This window comes from Sphaerodactylus townsendi, linkage group LG02 (genome assembly GCF_021028975.2).
Source record: "Sphaerodactylus townsendi isolate TG3544 linkage group LG02, MPM_Stown_v2.3, whole genome shotgun sequence".
In the NCBI taxonomy this organism is placed as follows: Eukaryota; Metazoa; Chordata; class Lepidosauria; order Squamata; family Sphaerodactylidae; genus Sphaerodactylus; species Sphaerodactylus townsendi.
The window spans coordinates 19436643-19455986 of record NC_059426.1 but is presented as its reverse complement, the minus strand read 5'-3'; the positions used below and the strand labels follow the sequence as shown (position 1 = coordinate 19455986).

The 19344-nt window shown below is 43.6% G+C and overlaps 1 protein-coding gene across 1 annotated transcript; it reads right to left on the bottom strand.

The window, feature by feature from the left end:
- Window positions 1–569: 569 nt before the first annotated feature.
- WDR12 (WD repeat domain 12) lies at window positions 570–18219 on the bottom strand. Its single transcript, XM_048486287.1, has 13 exons — window positions 17964–18219; window positions 14173–14267; window positions 13918–14012; window positions 10592–10698; window positions 8993–9108; window positions 7980–8134; window positions 7029–7074; window positions 6527–6618; window positions 5866–6006; window positions 5636–5741; window positions 5243–5375; window positions 3207–3279; window positions 570–2378 (listed from the first exon to the last, which is right to left on the bottom strand). Exons 1-13 carry the CDS (start codon window positions 18002–18004, stop codon window positions 2301–2303), a joined length of 1278 nt encoding a protein of 425 aa, XP_048342244.1. The 5' UTR covers window positions 18005–18219; the 3' UTR covers window positions 570–2300.
- Window positions 18220–19344: the final 1125 nt, after the last annotated feature.

The following is a 19344-nucleotide window of genomic DNA, read 5'->3' as shown; positions in this document are numbered from 1 at the left end:
CGACTAATGCCAAGAATGAACACCCCGCCCCACAGTCAATCTCTCAGCCCTCACCATCTTTCAAAGGGTCAATTATGGAGGGGAGTCCAATTTCACTGATTGCCCTGGGAGCCATTTTCTGTAGATCTGTCCCTGGCCCTGCTGATGGTTTTAGCAGAAAGGCGGGGCTCAGCTTTCTTTCTGACCATCAGGGCTATTTAACAGTGGAATTCACTGCCTAGGAGAGTGGTGGAATCTCCTCCTTTGGAGGTTTTTAAATAGAGGCTGGATGAGCATATGTCGGGAGTGCTTTGATTGTGTGTTCCTGCATGGCAGGGGGTTGGACTTGATGGCCCTTGCGCTCTCTTCCAACTGTATTATTCTATGATTCAATCATTCTTCTTTTCCCCAGTGTCCCCAGCTTTTCCTGGCATTCAAAAGGCCCTCCTCAAGACTCCTGGCACCAGCTTAGTGGAGGAAATTTTGGTAATGCTGAATTTGCCTTCAGTTGTTTTACATTCTCCATTTTCACAAGGGCCATCCCAGTTTGTCCCATCCTAATCCAAATGAGTATTTCTGTCCGACAGACATATTTGCAACAAATGTTTATTGCACTCACACTTTGTATATTTTGGTACACAGTGATAATGCGACTGGATCAGCCGTCTTTGTTCAATGCAGGAAATCCAGAACTGGGACAGGCTGGTCATCGTTTGTATTGCCATGCCATACGATGTTAGTGATGCAAACCAAACAATGTTACAGTGATGTAAAATGAAGAATAAATACATGTATTTATAGGGTGGGGTTCAAAAGAATCCTTTGTGACTTTGCAGTTAGTAAGGATTCTTCAACCATGTCATAATAAGGTCTTAAAATTTAGTGTCTGAGCGGACTAGATTGTGAACCTCTCACTGGGGCCCAGGGATTTTACTGTCACTACAGACTACACCTGGTTTGGACCTTTCAGTGGCAACCACGATTATTGCCATATCAGCAATTGCTTCCTCCTGCAACTGCCATGGTTGGTTGCACTAGGGTAGGGGTAGGGAACCTTTAACACTCAAAGAGCCATTTGGTCCTGTTTTCCACGGGAAAAGAAAACACTTGGAGCCACAAATAATTTTTGACATTTAAAATAAAGATAACACTGTATATATTGGGTTTTTTTAACCTTTTACTCCGCTCATTCTGAGAAGGGCAAGGATGAAGCCGGTGGCTCTGCCTCGCTGGCTGCTGGGAAAGTGCCTACCCAGCTCCAACAGGGCGGGCGAGAGGGGAAGCCCGCGGTGCGGCCCATTCAACCACGAGCAGTTGGTGCGCCCGCCCTGCTGCCTGCAGGGCGGGCAAGGATGGGGCTGGCGGCTCGGCTCGTGGAGCCGCAATGCAAGGGCAGAAGAGCCGCATGTGGCTCTCGAGGCGCAGGTTCCCTACCCCTGCACTAGCGGAATCTGAGCCAAGTGAACCTTCTTGTGTTGACTGGGGGGGGCGTGTCTGCTCAGCTTGCCTTTATCCTTTGCCATTTTAACTTCCCCACCTGCCTCTGTCCAAAGCTAAAGCATCCCTGACTGACAGCTCCCCCAGAAAACAGTGAACAGAACTTCAGGTTAAGTCTTTGTAAAGATTTAGCTACCGCTTTCATGTATAAGACCGGATGAAATTACCTTGCGGTACCAACTGAATATCTTTTCTGTATCATTCCAGTTTTAGAATATATATCACCAAAGTGAGAATGATAAACTTGATTGTTTCAGCAGAGGATGCAGCAACTTGAGAATGAATTAAAATATAATGGCTCCTTGCAGGAGTGGGAGTCTTTCCAGTTCAACAGTCAACTTTAACATCCCCAGCACAAAGAAACCTCTTGAAGTTTGTTGAATGAGGTGTTCAGCATGCTGCATTATAATAACTGTGTTAAGGAATTTCCTGTGCTTTTTACTGGAACCTCAAATGAGTAGTGAGTTCATCTGCAGCCACCTGATGTTCCTACTAAACCTAATAGAAATCTGGCAGAAGGGCGATATCATAATTTAATTTAAAAAAACAACAACTGTATAGTTACATAAAGTAAATCTCTCACTACAGCGTATATAAGTTGTTCAGATAATAGTTAAGCATGTTACTTTACTCATCTGCCTTTAAGTACAAAAACATGCTGTTGTCAACCCCTCCCACCCACACCCTGGGCAAGACAACCAAAGAAACAGAACTTAGTTATAAACTAACACTAAGCACTTTTTCTATGGATATTTCAAAACAGGTTACAAAAACAAACAAAACTGTAGAAGAAAATGTAGTCTGACAGAAAACCAGAGATGTTTTCATGCGCCAACATCGGAGGTGCTTGCTTGACATCTGTAGGAATACAGCTTGTTGTCGGCTCCGCCACTCAGCAATAACTAGGGGAAAAAACCAATCTAGTTGAAACATCATTCACTGCTAGTCATTTTTCAGTCTAAAGATCCTAAATGCTAGCAAACATAATGCTGTCTCAATATGTACAAGATGAGAAGTAAAAATCCATCTTAGTAGGGAAAACTCCATATGGAAATCTGCACCGCAGGGGAGAGAGTTAGTGAGATAAGTTGGTGGATGATGCAGATAGGAGAGGAAATTGCAGTTTTGGGGGGATACAGATCAGCTTTCTGAATGCAGGAGCTACCTGAAGATCTCTTCTTCCACACCTCAGTGCACATAGCAAAATTTGCCACTGCCGGGTTACTCTTTGCTCATTGCTCACAACCAGCTGGTTCAGAAGCAACACCAAACTGTCTACAAATAGTTTCCAATTCTGATTTGGATGGAGAGGCATAAACGATAGCTTTGTGATGAAAGGGAGAAGAGGAGGACAGGAAAAGGGGAGCAGCTGCAGATGCGAGATTGGTCATGGAATGCCAAACCATCAATCGGTGTTACAAACAGGGCCATCGTTTTGAAGACTCAAAAATATTTTTTTTTGGCACAAGCTCACATTTTCCTCCAGCATCAAGATGCAAGCCCTTCAAAAATGCCAAAGGAAAAAACCTGGTCTCATTATATGGGAAGAGACAGGACAGAAACAGTCATAAATTAAACAGTGGTATGAAACAGTTTAAACTCCAAACCATCTTTGTGCTGTTCTGTATAGATGTGTTGTACCTGAGTCGTTTTAAGCATCTACCCCAAGTCAAACATCACAACTACACTTGGTGGTCACTCAACCTGTGCTCAAAGAGGAAAGTTCTTACCCCTGCCTCTGTCCACTCCACGCACAAAACCTTGTCTTCATGAGCAGCCAAGTCATAGAGGGGACTCTTGCAGCTGCAGAGACACAGATGGGAAGGGTGTCAGTTCCCCTGATCAGGCAATAAATCACTTGCTGGTTTCAAGGATTTTATTGAAGACATGGAAGGATCGTAGACAGTCAGTTCTGGCAAAAAAGGACCACTATGGTGTAGCAGGTCCCCGCCCCCACATGTGAAACAAGACAGTCAGGAGAGTCCAGCCTGGAGCCCCATCCCAGCCGCAGACCTTCAAGGCCAGAACAAATAGATAAAGCTGCACCTGCAAAAAGCGAAAGCGATCCCCAGTACTCCCAACAATGACATCCTGACAGAGTTCTATTGCTTGGTTTTCTTGAAGGCCGATTACTCATATAGGCTCAAAGGTTTGTGGGCAGGCAGTGGGGCTCAGTGGTAGAACCTCTGCTTTGAATGCAAAAGGTCCTTTGTTCAATCCCTGGCATTTCTAGTTTAAAAAAAACCCAGGTGGGCGGTGATGCGAAAGACCTCCGCCTGTGTCCCTGGGGAACCACTGCCAGTCGGCGTAGATAATACTGACACTGACGGTCTGATTCAATATAAGACAATGTGTTGCTTATGGACAAGCCACTCCCCTCCTAACTCTTTTTTTTCCTACACAGTATCAGTCTATCTTCACTTAGGTATTTATACCCTACTTTTCCTGCCAAATGAGGACTCAAAAGTGACTTCAAAATTGGTTCTCCTGTATCCCACCAACAACCCTGGGAGGCAGGCAAGCCTAACAGAGAGAGTGACTAGCTCAAGCTCGCCCAGCTATGGCGGGGTGGGGAGGGGGGAGATCCAAAGATCGAACACTTTGTAGCCTCACTTTAATTATGTACAACTACCTTTGCATTTTTTAAAAAAAAATGATGATGAACTCTAATAAGAAAAAGGGATTTTTTTCTGTGTTTTGTGCAGATGATAAAGTACTGTTCTTCAACTGAACTTCAAGGCATATCCAAAGCCCGAGGTGGGCAGGGATGGCAGCAATCCTGTGTTGCCCTGCCAGTTCCAGAACTTTCCGGTGGTGTGGGGAGGCTGAAAAAGCCCAAAACAATCCCTACTGCTGGAAAGCCCTCCGTAAGGTTAAATGGACTTACATCACCAAAAGGGATACCAGCATTGCTCTGCAGCGGCCTGGACTTCCAGGTTTCACCGCTGTGGAGCTGAGCGGCAGCCAAATGCCAGTGTGTTTGCTCCTTGTGCTAGTGAGGCTGCCCCAGTGGAGTAGAGGGGGGCAAAATGTGCTAGTGCGAGGCCACACCGCTCCCCAAGCCCTTTTGCCCCTCCCCCTCTGGATGAGGCCATTATTGTCTCAATGAGGAAATATTACTAAAATATTACTATAATTCCGGATCGTCTTCAAGGTATTGGTTTTAACCTTTAAGGCCTTGCGTGGCCTGGGACCCTTGTACCTACGAGACCGTCTGGCCCCATATGTCCGTCGGTCCCTGCGCTCTGCGGAGGCCAATCTGCTGGTCATCCCCGCCCCCTCTATGATGCGGCTGGCCTCCACCAGGGCCAGGGCTTTTACGGCCCTGGCCCCTGCCTGGTGGAATGCTCTCCCTCCAGCTGTCCGGGCCCTGCGGGACCTTAATGAGTTCCGCAGGGCCTGTAAGACTGAGCTATTCCACTGGGCCTTTGCGGAGACCAGCTGCTGATTTGGGTGCCCAAAACATTCTGAGAAACACTCTGAGACCCACTGTCCCTCTTTCTAAGAAGAGTTTTAATAGCTGGATGCCATCTATTTTAAATCTGAATTAGTTTTGATAATTGAATGCTGCATTTTAAGTCTTAATTTAACTTTGTATTTTGTTTTTATGGTTTGTTGATGTTGTACACCGCCCTGAGCCCTTCGGGGGAGGGCGGTATAAAAATGAAATAATAAATAAATAAATAAAAAATAACAGGCCACATGTTTCCTTATTGACCTAGGAAGTTGTTACTTCATTCTTACTTGAACCCCCATTCAAATTTACCTCCTTGTGTCCCAGATTTTAACTAGGTTGTCTAGAGAACCAGAGATAAGCTGCTGTTCATGTGTAGGTGACCACTTGACTGACGTCACCCAGCCAGTATGAGAAGTAAGTGAAAGCAGCACCAGCGAACCATCTGAAAGGAGCAAGAAGAGATTGCTTAGAAGCATGGAAGTCACAAATACCATTTATTTTAATGTTTGCTGCTTTGGATTTTATCTTGTATTTGTAGTGACTGTGCTCAGAGGAGAGTAACAATAAAGATTATAAAACTTAATCTTGGTCGGAAAAATCTATCCAAAAATATGCCAAAGCATGAGTATTAAATAGTTAATGAAAACCAACCACCAAAATGTATTTTCACACATGTTGTAAAGTTCTCTTGTTTTCACTCACCTTTGGTGCGAGGATCCCACAACCTGATATGTCGGTCTGTGCTTCCAGAGACTAGACGCCGACAGAGAGGTGAGTAAGAAACCGAATTGAACACTTTGCTTCCAGTCTACATAAGAAACAAGGGAATTAGAAGGAATTAACTTCTATTTAGCTGTTAACAGAAGTTGCTTGTAGAAGCTATTTAACTACCACTCTGGCAAAAAGCAAAGCAAGATGACAAATATTCTCACCAAAGTTGACTTGAGGCCTCCCGTTTCAACATCCCACACCTTGATTGTGTGGTCCCAAGAAGCGCTGCAGATTTCGTCTGTATCTGACCAGAGTACAGATGAGACTGCTCCTGTATGACCCGAGAGAGTTGTCATAGGAGTCTAGACAGAAAATGCAAAGATTGGGAGAAGGGGGTCAAAATGTTTATTATACGTTTGTCCACCCAGGCTGCAATCCTACAACTGCTTACTGGAGAGCAAGCCCCACTGAATACAAACAGATGTATTTCCAATTAAATGTACAGATCTCCCTTCTACATCGTGACTTTCCCAGCTGCAGTTTCAGTGTCTTGCAGGTTGGCATGAGAAAGTACTGCAAATGGGAATTTTAATGACATCACTGTTTAATAAAACAAATGGACAGCTACACAATTTTTTTCCTTAAAATTGACTTTGTAGAAAAAGAACCTCGGCAACCTCTCATGTGACACCTCGCGGTGATCTCGCAGTAATCTTCACACCTCAAATTTTACGCGGTTTTCCGAATCACCGGGGGGGGGGGGGACTGTACCTCTAACGCCCGCAATGTGCAAGGGACAACTGTGAAAATATTAGGCAGGGTTTCAAATAGCCCCTTTCCTCCTTACGCTCAAGAACGCCACATAACCCAATTTCCTCTTACTCTTGTTAGTCCCAAATGTTCGGTTTTCTGCTTTTTTCTTGGCCTGTCAGCTACTTCCTCCATTTCCATTTCATCTTCTTCATCTGTAGGCACTGGATAAAAATAAAAATCATATTAGTCAGCCCCTCATGAAGGAGGTTCACAGAACTATAACCTAATTCCCACTGGTTTCCCAGTACTGCCACAAAAATCAGAGAACCATAATCTTATTATATTCTCCAAAGTATATACATGGTTTTAATATGCCATGTTAGGACAGTATTGACTGCATGAAATTCTCGACACTTTCCATCAGAGCATAGTTGGAGAAGGCATGAAACAACAGTTTGTTGATGCTAGAGGAATCTGGCTCAAGTCACGGCCTGGATAGGAGATCTCTTGCGAATCCCCTGTAAAATGTCTTGAACTCCAGGATGAGACAAAGGCAGGCTATAAATGTAACCACCAAAACCAAACCAAACCATAAAAACCCATAACAAGTAGTGTGAGACACAGATCTTACCTGCAGACCAAATCTTTAACATTGTATCCCAGGATCCACTGCAAAACTAAGAAATACCCAAAAAGAAAAGAAAAAATCACAAACTTATAACAATCAAGTTTCACTATAGTTCTCTGCTACCAGCTTTCTCCATTACTGTTCCCTCCCCTCCCCTCCCCGCCAACACCCGTGCCCCAAACACACATCATGGCACGAGAATCCACAGGAGATACCTCCTGTTCACAGTATGGACCATCCTATGTATTCTCTGTGTGACATATGCAGTGCTTTCCTCTGGTGCCAGGTGCTTTTCAGCACACTGAAAGACACTGATCTTGTATAACACATGCACTTCACAGCAGGGGACCACTCCAGCTACAGGAAACGGTGAAAGCGAAAATTAGGTTCCAAACCCAAGTAAATCAGAAGATGGTAGTATTTTTATTTATTTTTATTTATTTATAATTCTACTTTTATACTGCCCTCCCCCGGAGGGCTCAGGGCGGTTCACAACAGTAATAGGACAATAAATATGTTAAACATTAAAACAGTTTAAAAGCAGCATTCAGTTTCTATATCAGTTAAAATAAAGATGGCATCCAGCTATTAAAACTCCTACAAAGGGAACAGCGGGTTTTAGCTGTTTCCAGGCACCCTATCAGCGGCTGGACTCTCCAAAGGCCCGGCGGAATAACTCAGTCTTACAGGCCCTGTGGAATTCGTCGAGATCCCGCAGGGCCCGGACAGTTGGAGGGAGAGCATTCCACCAGGCAGGGGCCAGGGCCGTAAATGCCCTGGCCCTAGTGGAGGCCAGCCGCATCATAGAGCTGGGTGTTTTAAAAATGAGTAGCAGTCCTGTTTGCAAAGAGTCAACACCCTGTCCTACGTTTGAGCCCTTGGAAAACAAAATGAACGGTACTTCCCGAAAGTTATTCCTCAAGTACACCTGTGAGTAAAGCTGAAGAAGCTTACTTTTGTTCCTGAGCCATCAACCGCTACAGCTTCTACGCTTCCTGCATGTCCTCTACAACGGTGAAGCACTTTCACGGTGTTCTTTTCTACATTCCACTCCCACAGCAGGACTGTCTGATCCAAAGAGGCGCTCAGCAGCAGGCACGACAAGCTATCTGAAGACACAGAAGCAGAGAAAGGAGAGCCTCTTCTGAAGTCCACCATCTCATTTCCTCCAGCCCCAGATAGCAAAGTGATATACATATAGTCACACCCCATAACACCAACAAGTCTTAAATAGGCCTAGCATATGAACAGCCAATGGAAATGTATAATTCTTCAGAATATGAACGTTATTTGCACGTTTCCCTCCATGTAATCACACTTATTGCTAACATAACCCAAAGAAATGCATGATCCTTGCCTCTCAGAAGCCTTAGGGAGTCTGCAACCTGCGGCTCTCCAGATGTTAATGGACTACAATTCCCATCAATTCCCATGCTGGCAGGGGTTGATGGGATTTGTAGTCCATGAACACCTGGAGATCTGCAGGTGGCAAGTCCCACATACCCATGATTTCTGTGGATAACTCGAATTTCTGCCTGGAGATGTTGTTACATGTGAAAAGTGCCACATAAGAGCTAGCATGGTGTAGCAGTTAAGAGTACTGCACAGAGATCAGGGAAATCCAAGTTTCAGCCACCTCTCAGCCTTAAAAACTCATTAGAATGACTTTTATTTAATTTATTTATCTGCATAATTGTTACCCGCCCATCACCAATGTCCCTGGGCAGGATTTGAGGCCCAATATCTCCCCTGAAACCACGTCACGGGATTGTTGTGAACATTAAATGGAGGAAGGGAGAATAATGTGCGCTGCCCTAAGATCCTCAGAAAAGGAAAGATAAGCAGCAACAGTCAAAACAACTGATGAATTAAATTTGGTTCCGTTGGTACAAAACAAAATAACTGAAGCATTCAGGTTGTTATATTTTCTGATGAATGAAATCCCACACAAATTGAAGTCTACTCACCTTTCTTCACCCACGCCACATCTTTTACCACATCTACGTGCCCAGCAAGAGTCGTTATGGGTTTGCCTTCGACTGACCAGATCTGAGAAGTCTGATCGTACGAGCCTGTCAAAATCCTACAGTATCCAGAAACAGGAAAACATCTCATAGTCTTTTTTCCAGGCACACTACTCTGAACATCTGGAATATTATGCAGATCATGTCTGCGTTAAGTTTAATGCTTGAATGTTTTTGCTTACAAAGAACACTTTACCAGCAAGAAACCCATTTATTTATAGTTGCATTTATTGCTGCATTTCTTAGCAGCCTTTGATTTGGTGGACCAGGACACCCTGTTCAGACATTTGGAGGTAGCAACACATGTCAAGAAATGTGTTGCAGAATGGTTTAACTAATTCTTAGACTCCGACAGTTTGTTACTGAGCACAGGTACTCCCATTTGGGGTTCCACAGAGTTCACTTTAATCTGCCATGCTGTTTAATTGTTATACTTATCATAAATCAGTTTTATATTGCCTGGTCTAGATCAGGGGTCCCCTACGGACACCAGTAGCTGACACCTTTCCTGGGATACACCAAGTGTTTTAGACAATGGGTGGCGCTAGGTGGGGCTTAACCCAGCAAAGCTTATGATTGGCCATTGGAGACCTGATTCACCACCGCACAAAAATCTTCAGTGTGTGACAGAAAGTAAGCTGTGGCAGACATGTTATGGCTGGCTTGGCTCACGCAATGGCTATTTTGTGCCAGCATTACAACGTCATGGTCAGAATTCTAAAGGTGCCTGCAGGTTCAAAAAGGCTAATAGTCTAGATCAGTGGTGGCAAACCTTTGGCACTCCAGATGTTATGGTCTACAATTCCCATCAGCCCCTGCCAGCATGGACAATTGGCCGTGTTGGCAGGGGCTGATGGGAATTGTAGTCCATAGCATCTGGAGTGCCAAAGGCTCGCCACCACGGGTCTAGATTATTTAGCACTGCTGTAGCATCCCTGGTCCATTGTGGTCAAGTGGCTACAGGTGAACAAGTTGTACTTGAATCCTGCCAAAATGGAGGTGATAGTGCATAAAGGTACAGTCTTGGAGCATACTGAGCTTCTCTCATTTGAAGGGGTTCAGCGGAGTCAGCTTGCTTAAGAGCCTGGAGGTTATGTTTGACCCAGCATTACTACTAGAGAAGCAAGTTCGTTCAGCCATGAAAAATGCTTTCTTTCATCTCCACTCAATGTTCAGGATGACTTTCCTTCTCGACCTAGGCAATCTGGCCACATGCATCCGCGCTCAAAACCTTGATCAGGAGAAAGTAAAAACAACCACAAGGGAACTTTGCTCCCTTTTTTTGGCTGAGAGAACCAGCCACAAGTTTTCCTTTGCAGAAAATAGTTCTGATAAAAAATTATTATTGGGTGATAGTAGAAAGAAGAGTGAATACACCATACCTGTATTAAATTTAAATTAACAAGAGTGGTTTAAGAAGCAGTGGGTACAATGATACAAGCTTCTTCTGAGCAAGAGTCTGTAACATGTGAAGTAAATTTATATTTAGCAAATTACACTAAAAAGTGGGAAAACCTGAACAATTTAAGAGACTTCTTTTACCATTCTTCTGTAGCTGCAACAGAACTGATCCAGTCATCGTGGAACATGCATTGTTCTGGTTGGGGAGCCATGTACTTCTCTACATATTCTATTGCCACTACTTCTTCCTGCATGTACAAAAATGCCAAGAAAATGATCAGCCAGTTATTGGGAAATATTATCAACCATTTCCTTTGCAGCACAGTAGCCTGAAACACTACCAAAGGTTGGGATACAGACTGTACAGTTACCGTATATACTCGCGTATAAGCTGAGTTTTTCAGCCCTGTTTTAGGGCTGAAAAATGCCCCCTCAGCTTATACACAAGTCACCGCTTACCAGCCGGCTCTTCAGGCCTCTGTGGAGGCTGGGGGCATGGCCGGGACGGCCTCCCTGCGGCTGCACAAGCCGCTTGTTGCTGCAGGGTGAAGGGGGAACTCGGAGGCACCCTGGCTGGCTGGGCTTCCTCACACCCCGGGAGGCAGAGGGAGCTCCTTATTTAGGCAGTGACATCAGGGGGAGTCACTGCCCAAATAAGGAGCTCCCTCTGCCTGCTGGCTGGGTTTGATGAAGCCTGCCAGATGGCAGGCAGAGGGACCTCCTTATTTGGGCAGTGACTCCCCCTGATGTCACGGTCCCTCTGCCTCCCGGCTTCCCACCCTCGGCTTATACGGGAGTCAATAAGTTTTCCCAGGTTTGAGCAGTAAAATTAGGTGCCTCGGCTTATACACGAGTAAATACGGTACTCAGCCATTTTGATCTATTATGTTCCTTCTAAATGCATCGTATTTGGTTGGCAGGGCTTCTTTAGAATTTATAGAGATGTAAATATACAAAAAAATGGTGGGAGGAGAGCCCTGGACCCCTTTCCATTTTTCCAACAGAAACATTAGGAAATGTAAGGGCACTGGGGAAAAAACTCCCATAAAATATTTTTCCTTTTAGACTGCTTCCTGAGACAAGGCTTTTCAGGCTCAAATTGCATGGCATGCGAATGTCTGGGGACATCAGTTTTTTCAGTGAAAGAATTGGGAAGTTTCAGGGCACTTAAAAAAAGAAATAAATATTCTCTCTTTTTGAATAAAAAGCATTTCATTCATTCCAAACAGATAACATGAATTGGGAGCTCTGAAAAAAGGAAATATGTGTATGGTGACAACCAATATGCTATAATTATGTTTTAAGACTGGTGTTTTCAGTGTTACAAAATTTAACTTAATATCCAAATACACTGGTAACCCTCCTTAGTGTGACTATGTGAATGTTTCTGTCCAACTACCGGTAATACACTTCTTTTTGTTCACAAGACAATTTGTGTTCTATCTTCAACTTTCACTTTTTTAAAAAAAAAACCAAAAATTAAGATACATGTGCTATGGTAGCATGGCATATATTAGTCTGAAATTCCTTCTCAAAGTGCTGGGCATACTTGATTTTTTTAAATAGAAAACAAATACACAGACACTTTAAAATTCCATATATATGCCAAATAGTGCAAGTTTACATGCTAAAATGATATATGTTATACTGTTAAATCAGTAAGAAAAAGCTGTTAATACTGCATGTTAGTATTACTGCATGTATTTCAATTTCCCCTAAAATTTCCTTTTTTTCTGGAATTGTCTTCTTGGGCCCTCAAAGGTTCCAGGAATTTTACATCTCTAGGGATCTCAAGGATACATGCTTAATAACTTCTTTGCAAGTTTTATCCAGGACAAATAACTGGAACTCTCTAACTAACTTCAGCAGCTTGCAGATGGAACTGCAATGTTTCTGTGGCATTTATTTAAACCAGTATAAGTTTATCTATTCAAAAATTCAAGGTAGAATCGCCATCATAAGCACACTTGCTTGGCAGACAATTCAAAAGAGTTCAGTGGAACTTACATCTGAGTAAATATGATTCAATTAAGTGCCATTTTTCTAATGCCATATGACAGAAACCCTAAAACCTTACTAGGGCAAGAGCACCACCAGGAGAATCTGGGATTTTGGATCCCTGGGGAGTTACTTTGGGATGACCCATTCATTTCCATATGGAAAAAGTAAAAAGATTCAAGGTGACTGAGGTCAGCTTTATTATCATGTCTAGTTCCTACGCGTTTCACTGCTTAAGCCTCATCAGGGAGATCAGAGTTTTGTTTGATGAACTCTTCCACAGCAACTGAGTCAAAGAACTCTAATTCCCCTGATGAAGCTAAAACAGCGAAACACGTAGGGGCCTTATATGACAGTAAAGCTGTCACCAGTCACCTGGCATCTTCTTCACTGTTTCGGTTTGGTGACACGTTGCTTGGCCCTATTTTTCTTCTCTTTTGGGCATTCCACATGGAACCATCCTTACAAAATTAATCCCTTCTGGACAAAGGACGATCCATTTTGGGCCAGACCACCTATTTGTCATGGATGTTCAGAGCTACTACCTTACACTTGATGGAAGACTATATTTAATATGGTTCTGATTTTAAAAAACCCATTTCCGCCTCCTCTCTGTTATAATAAAGACTTATTATAAGGTCATATTTGGCTTTGCTTTGTACTAGTTATTTCTCTGAATCTCTCCGCTATGTGCTAAACTGAATGGGCCCTGCATAGTTGGTTGTACGGTATTTTCTAGGGTTACTGCCTTGTCACTCTATTATTGTTCCTCATACTGGGCAAGAAGGACGCCTTCCCCATGAGTCAGTCAAGATGTTCTCAAGAGATCCCCAGTTGTATTGCTTCCCAGAGAGCCCTTGGTCTAAGAGAGTTTCCCAGCAAGGAAAGACACCATTTCGTCCTTGCTACCCTCACATAAGAAAAGGGGGTGCAACAGTCAATATTAATAATAATAGAACTACCACTACTGTTGCACTCTGGCTGTAACTAATATTTCAAATACGTATATTTATGAGTGAGGCTGATGAAGCCATCGAAAAACGCGGATTAGGCGCAATGCGTTTTCCTCCTTGTGTTTAAAAGTGTTTAAAAGAATTTGGACTTCTGTCTGTGCACAATTTTGGACTTATCATTGAATACATACAGACTTACCTTAAGGATGCTGAATTGATGGGAGAGTATGAACTAAATACCTACCTGAATTAATACGGATGACCCTGAATTTATTTGTTATGATTGTTAAAAATAAGTTGAACTTACTGGTTGGATGTAGTCGACAAGAAATGATTGTATTTACAACCAATGAAATATATAAAAAATATGAACAATGATATAAACTCATGTATATAAACTCATAAATATACGTATTTGAAATATTAGTTACAGCCAGAGTGCAACAGTAGTGGTAGTCCTTGCTACCCTAACATCAGTGTCAAAAACTTTATATATTAAATCATCAAATGACTTACCGTAGAGATATTTTCAGTTTCCATGTGTTTGACCAGGGGCATTCGCAAGAACTGACCCTTGACAAGGAAGTCAAATTCCACATATTTGTGGCTTTCTAGAGACAAACAATTGAGAAATATTAGATGCCTACCTTCAGCATACAAGCAGAAAATGCAGTTTCCATTTGAACTAGCATGAAGAATAAATCCAAATATGTCTGAAATCCAGTGTATGCTGACAAAATCTTGCAAACCATTTCCTCAAAATGTACGTACCATTTTTCGCTTCCAGGAGTTTGTTAATAACGTTACTGAGGTCAGCCGTTTCAGAAGTGGCCGGGACAGAGAAAGGGACATCGTCTACTGAGAATCTACAGACAAAAGAAGGACCAACTGGTTAGGGTGTGAAATATTACTACCTTAAAAAATTGAATAGCAGCTAGGAGCCCTTCTCAATGCAGGAATGACTTATTTCAATAACTGTAGTTATTGTTACATTACGTATGTAACATGGGGAGGGGCTTCAAATCTGCCAGTGGAAGCAATAGGCCGCTGTGCTAGTAGATTTGCCCTCCCCGGGGTACTTGCCCCAGCGGAAGAGTGAATTTGTCGGTGTAGAGCCGCCACCACCACCCTCTCTAGTGTTAGGACACTAGCATGGGATGCTGTGCCAACATCCCTGCTGCCATAGAGAAAGCCTGGGGGAGGAGCCAATTGTAGCTGACTCTCTCCCAGCCATTCGCCCTGTTGCGTCAGCAGCCAGTACAACTGTCTTACACCATCAAAAAAGGTGGCATAAGTCTATTCAGTTCAACAGAGGCTTCCTAATAGTAGGGAGGCTTTTCGGCATTTTAAGTCTCCCCATGCCACTGGGAAGTTGGGGGGTGGGGGGAGGGGCTGGCACCACCGCAAGACACCTAGCTTTCTGGATGGGACTGTTTCCAGCCAGCCCAAAATATTTCAACTAGATTTTGTACTATGTTGTATAAAATTGTTGTCCAATGCTTTATCATATGAACACATTTCAAACAACAGTCCGTATTCAGCATCAAGACAAATTTTTAAGTTATTTTGTTAAATGTATACCCACCCTTCCCAACCGAAATTGGGCTCAGAGTGGCTTACGCACAAGGTTAAAATACAAAATAATACTAATAATACAATAAAACGTAGCACTAAAATACTCTACACCTTAATTCTACTGATGGTGAACATTTAATACGCAAGACCCTAAGCCTGCAAAATTATAGCCATTTCCAGTAAAACAGAAACAACAACTTGATTTCAAGGACCAAAATTGGCCTTAAAAGATTTCTTGACAATCTAGGCCTGTATGGAGCCAAATTAACTAATATTTAACTGATTTTAGTCCCTGATTTTATTGTGCTCTATCCATGTTTTGTTCACCGCCCTGAGCCCTCCAGGGGAGGGCGGTTATTTTATTTATTTATTTATTATTTGGACTAATAAACCGCCCAATCCCCGAGGGGCTCTGGGCAGTGTACAACACTATGTACGCAATATATAACAAGGGTCCCGATAAAGACCAAATACACTAAAATCCATTAAAACAATTAAAACCATTTAAACAGTGGACAGAAGCAATAACAATAATAACGATGGTGATGGCGTCCCATAGCCCAATTCCTTTAACTGCCCCCAAAAAGGAGGGAGCGGCCAAACTCGTCCTTAAAATAACAATGAATATACAAATAGATTATAAAATAGTGGGCAAAAGCCCAAGGAGCAAATAATAATAATAATATTGTAAAGAGGAACGGCTATGCATAAACTAGTTAAAAACCAAGGTGATGGTGTTTAGATGAAGACCAAAAAAATCCATTTAGAGTATCTTGGCCACACCAATCAGACAATCCAGTACCTACAAGTATTTAGGAGTAACATTCAGTGGAACACTCTCTGATTAAGAGCAGAGAGTGGTTAAGAGCAGGTGCATTCTAATCTGGAGGAACTGGGTTTGATTCCCCACTCTGCCGCTTGAGTTGTGGAGGCTTTTCTGGGGAATTCAGATTAGCCTGTGCACTCCCACACATGCCAGCTGGGTGACCCTGGGCTAGTCACAGCTTCTCAGAGCTCTCTCAGCCTCACCCACCTCACAGGGTGTTTGTTGTGAGGGGGGAAGGGAAAGGAGATTGTAAGCACCTTTGAGTCTCCTACAGGAGAGAAAAGGGGGGATATAAATCCAAACTACTACTACTCCTCTTGGAAAGCCCATCTGACTACTGCCAGAACTCTGATTGTAAAAAACATGGGGGCAATAACTTTTTTACACAAAGGGGATGTATGGTGTATCCAGTCATTAAACTATGGCTGCCTTCATGCACAGGTTTTGCTCCAGTGGAGGTGGTTTGCAGGGGTTTAAAAATCAGCAATTGGCAAACTGCAATATTACATATTACAGAGGTCTGGTAGACTTTGAAGTCCCAGCTTTCACTTTTTAAAATAACCGTGTCTAGCCTTTTCACTGCTCTGACCGGGATGACCCAGGCTAGCCTGATCTGATCAGATCCCAGCTGCTAAGCAATGCTGGCCCTGGTTAATACTTTGATGGGAGACCACTAAGGAATACCAGGGTTTGGAATATGCTGCCACAGGAGGTGGTGATGGCCACTAACCTTTATAGCTTTAAAAGGGGCTTGGACAGATTTATGGAGGAGAAGTCTATTTATGGCTACCAATCTTGATCCTCTTTGATCTGAGATTGCAAATGCCTTAACAGACCAGGTGATCGGGAGCAACAGCCGCAGAAGGCCATTGCGTTCACATCCTACATGTGAGCTCCCAAAGGCACCTGGTGGGCCACTGCGAGTAGCAGAGAGCTGGACTAGATGGACTTTGGTCTGATCCAGCTGGCTTGTTCTTAGGGTTGCTATATAGAGGAAGGCAATGGCAAACCACCTCCGTTAGTCTCTTGTCTTGAAAACCCAACTGGGTTTCCAGAAGTCAGCTGTGACTTGATGGCACTTCACAAACACACAGGCCTTCTTACTGCAGAGATAGTGAGTGGAGCTCATTATAATGCAACAACAATTTGTCAGTTGCTGATGTTTTAAAAAGTCTTCCCCCATGGGGGCTAGTGCCAATAGATGCAGAGGAAACTCCTGTGTGAATGCCCCACTGTCTTGGTGGACGTCTCTCATTCACAGCAGCAATGACAACAACATACACACTCATCACTACATGGAAGCAGCCAAACAATACGCACTAGACATGTAACATAAGAGTTTGTGAACTGGAGCATACTTTATCAAATGCATAGTCCAGCCTCAGCAAATTGCCCATACAGTAAACAACAGAATAAGCAACACAACTGGTGAGGCTGAAAGTTCTAGGGTTGCCAACTCCATATTGGGAAATTCCTGGAGATTTGGGGGTGTAACCTGGAGGGGCCAAATTTTATATTCAGCAGAGCACAATGCCACTGAGTCTCTCCTCCAAAGCAGCCATTTTCTCCAGGGAAATTGATCTTGGTCATGTGGAGATCAGCTGTAACTCTGGAAGATCTCCAGGTCCCAACCCTGAACACAGGAGACGCATCCAACTCGAGCATATGCAAGATAAGAACTGCTCAGGGTAGCCAGGTCCCTCCTGGCTACCGGCACAGACCGGGGGCCGGGCTAGAGTTGCCATATCCTGCTTGAGAAACTCCCGAGATTTGGGGATGAAGCCTGGGGAGGACAGAGACCACCCTGCAAAGGATTCCTCTTCTCCCGGGAAACTGATATTTTTGTCTTCTGGATGTTAACTATAATTCCGGGGATTCTCGGATTACACCTGGAGGCTGGCATCCCTTAACAGGAACATAAGCAATTCCACTATCCAGATTCACTGGATACTCTATAATTTTAACATCCCTACTGCAAGGGGATTTTTAAAAAAAAAAAACCCTCTGGTTTCATATTAAATGTTGACTGGGGTGTATTTTATGCCAGCAACTGTACACTGCGCTTCATTTTCCTCTTTCAAACTGTACAAGACGGTTAAGAGCCAGTGCGGAATGGTAAACCCAAAGGGCGGGAAAACAGATCAGACTCGTTCCTGCTTACCTCGTATCCTCGGTAAAGAAGCGAGCCTGAAGCTGCGCCATTGCTACTGCTCAAGATGGGGAAAAAAGCTTTCCGCGTCTCTAGCGCCAGCAACACCGTCCCCACGTGGCCGAGAGCTCACCCTCCTTCCTGGACCGATCTCTCGCTCGGCGATCGACTACCACCGTCTGTTGTTAAAGCCCAAACGCCTCGAATTCTGATTGGCTGCCTGCTCTACTCTTGCCAGCTCCCGTTTTCTTTCTCCTTCCACCCTCCCTCCTTTCCACTGTTGAAATAAACACGAGTTTTGCGGCTTTTTAAAGGCGGGATTTGAAAACTGCGGTTCTGGCGGAAGCGTTCAATGGACTAAAAGCCCACTTTTTCAGGAGTGGATTCTCACTTTATAGACCTTTTATCTAAGGCAGGGGTCTGCAACCTGTGCCTCTCCAGATGTTCATGGACTACAATTCCCATCAGCCCCTGCCAGCACGGCCAATTGGGAATTGTAGTCCATGAACATCTGGAGAGCCACAGGTTTCAGACCCCTGTCTAAGGGGATGGGCAAGGAAAACAAAATGCGAAGGAGGGGGGAGATTTGGGGATGAAGCTGGGGGGGGGGGCAGGAACCCCAGTGGGGTATAATGGCATACAGACCATCCTGCAAAGCATTCATCTTCTCCAGGGAAATTGATCTCTGTGTCGTCTGGATATTAGCTATAATTCCGGGGATTCTCTGATCACACCTGGAGGAGGCTGACATCCCTAACAGCAACCTGTCCACCTAAGCAATTGCACCATCGAAACACACCAGGGCAAGAAAAACAGAGAAAATAATTCCCTAGATACATAAACCTATAATAGGGTAGGGTAGGGTGGGGTGGGGGGTTTCTCCATATTTTGCTAAGATAATTTACTGTGACAACTTCAAATGCTTAACGACAGTTTTTAAATTTCTTGGCTACCTCTTTCCTTACCACATTCACCAATAATCCTTGGTTACTTTTTTTCTTTAAATATTTCAAATCCCTCTAGTGCAGTCAAGAACATAGTCATCGAACAAGTAAAATAACTGTTCGGGGGTGGAAAAGATGTTGAAGCATCTCAACTTTGTGTAACATCTTCATACTGGCTTCTTTTAATATATTTTTAACACCCATTCCTACATATTTGCACAGCTTTTAACCCTCATATGAAGAGTTCTAATCGGAACCAGGAACAGCGCAGGCACCTTTCTTTATAAAAGGTAGGAGTTTCCAAGTTGCCTGAGTTTTTTTAAAGTCCAAAAACAAATCCATTTTATTTGATCAAGGTCAATCAAAATAATACAAAAACAGCCTGTATACTGTATTATCGAAGGGTTTCACGGTTGGGCTCAACTGTGAACACTTATCTCTGTGATACA

What these genes read in the sequence shown, in the direction of transcription:
- WDR12 (XM_048486287.1), bottom strand. Translation starts at nt 18,004, where the DNA reads ATGGCGCAGCTTCAGGCTCGCTTCTTTACCGAGGATACGAG. An exon ending in TGTGGCGTGGGTGAAGAAAG is followed by an intron (nt 8,135 to 8,992) that starts GTGAGTAGACTT and finishes CTGTGTCTTCAG; the next exon opens with ATAGCTTGTCGTGCCTGCTG. An exon ending in GAGGCCTCAAGTCAACTTTG is followed by an intron (nt 5,742 to 5,865) that starts GTGAGAATATTT and finishes TTTCTTATGTAG; the next exon opens with ACTGGAAGCAAAGTGTTCAA.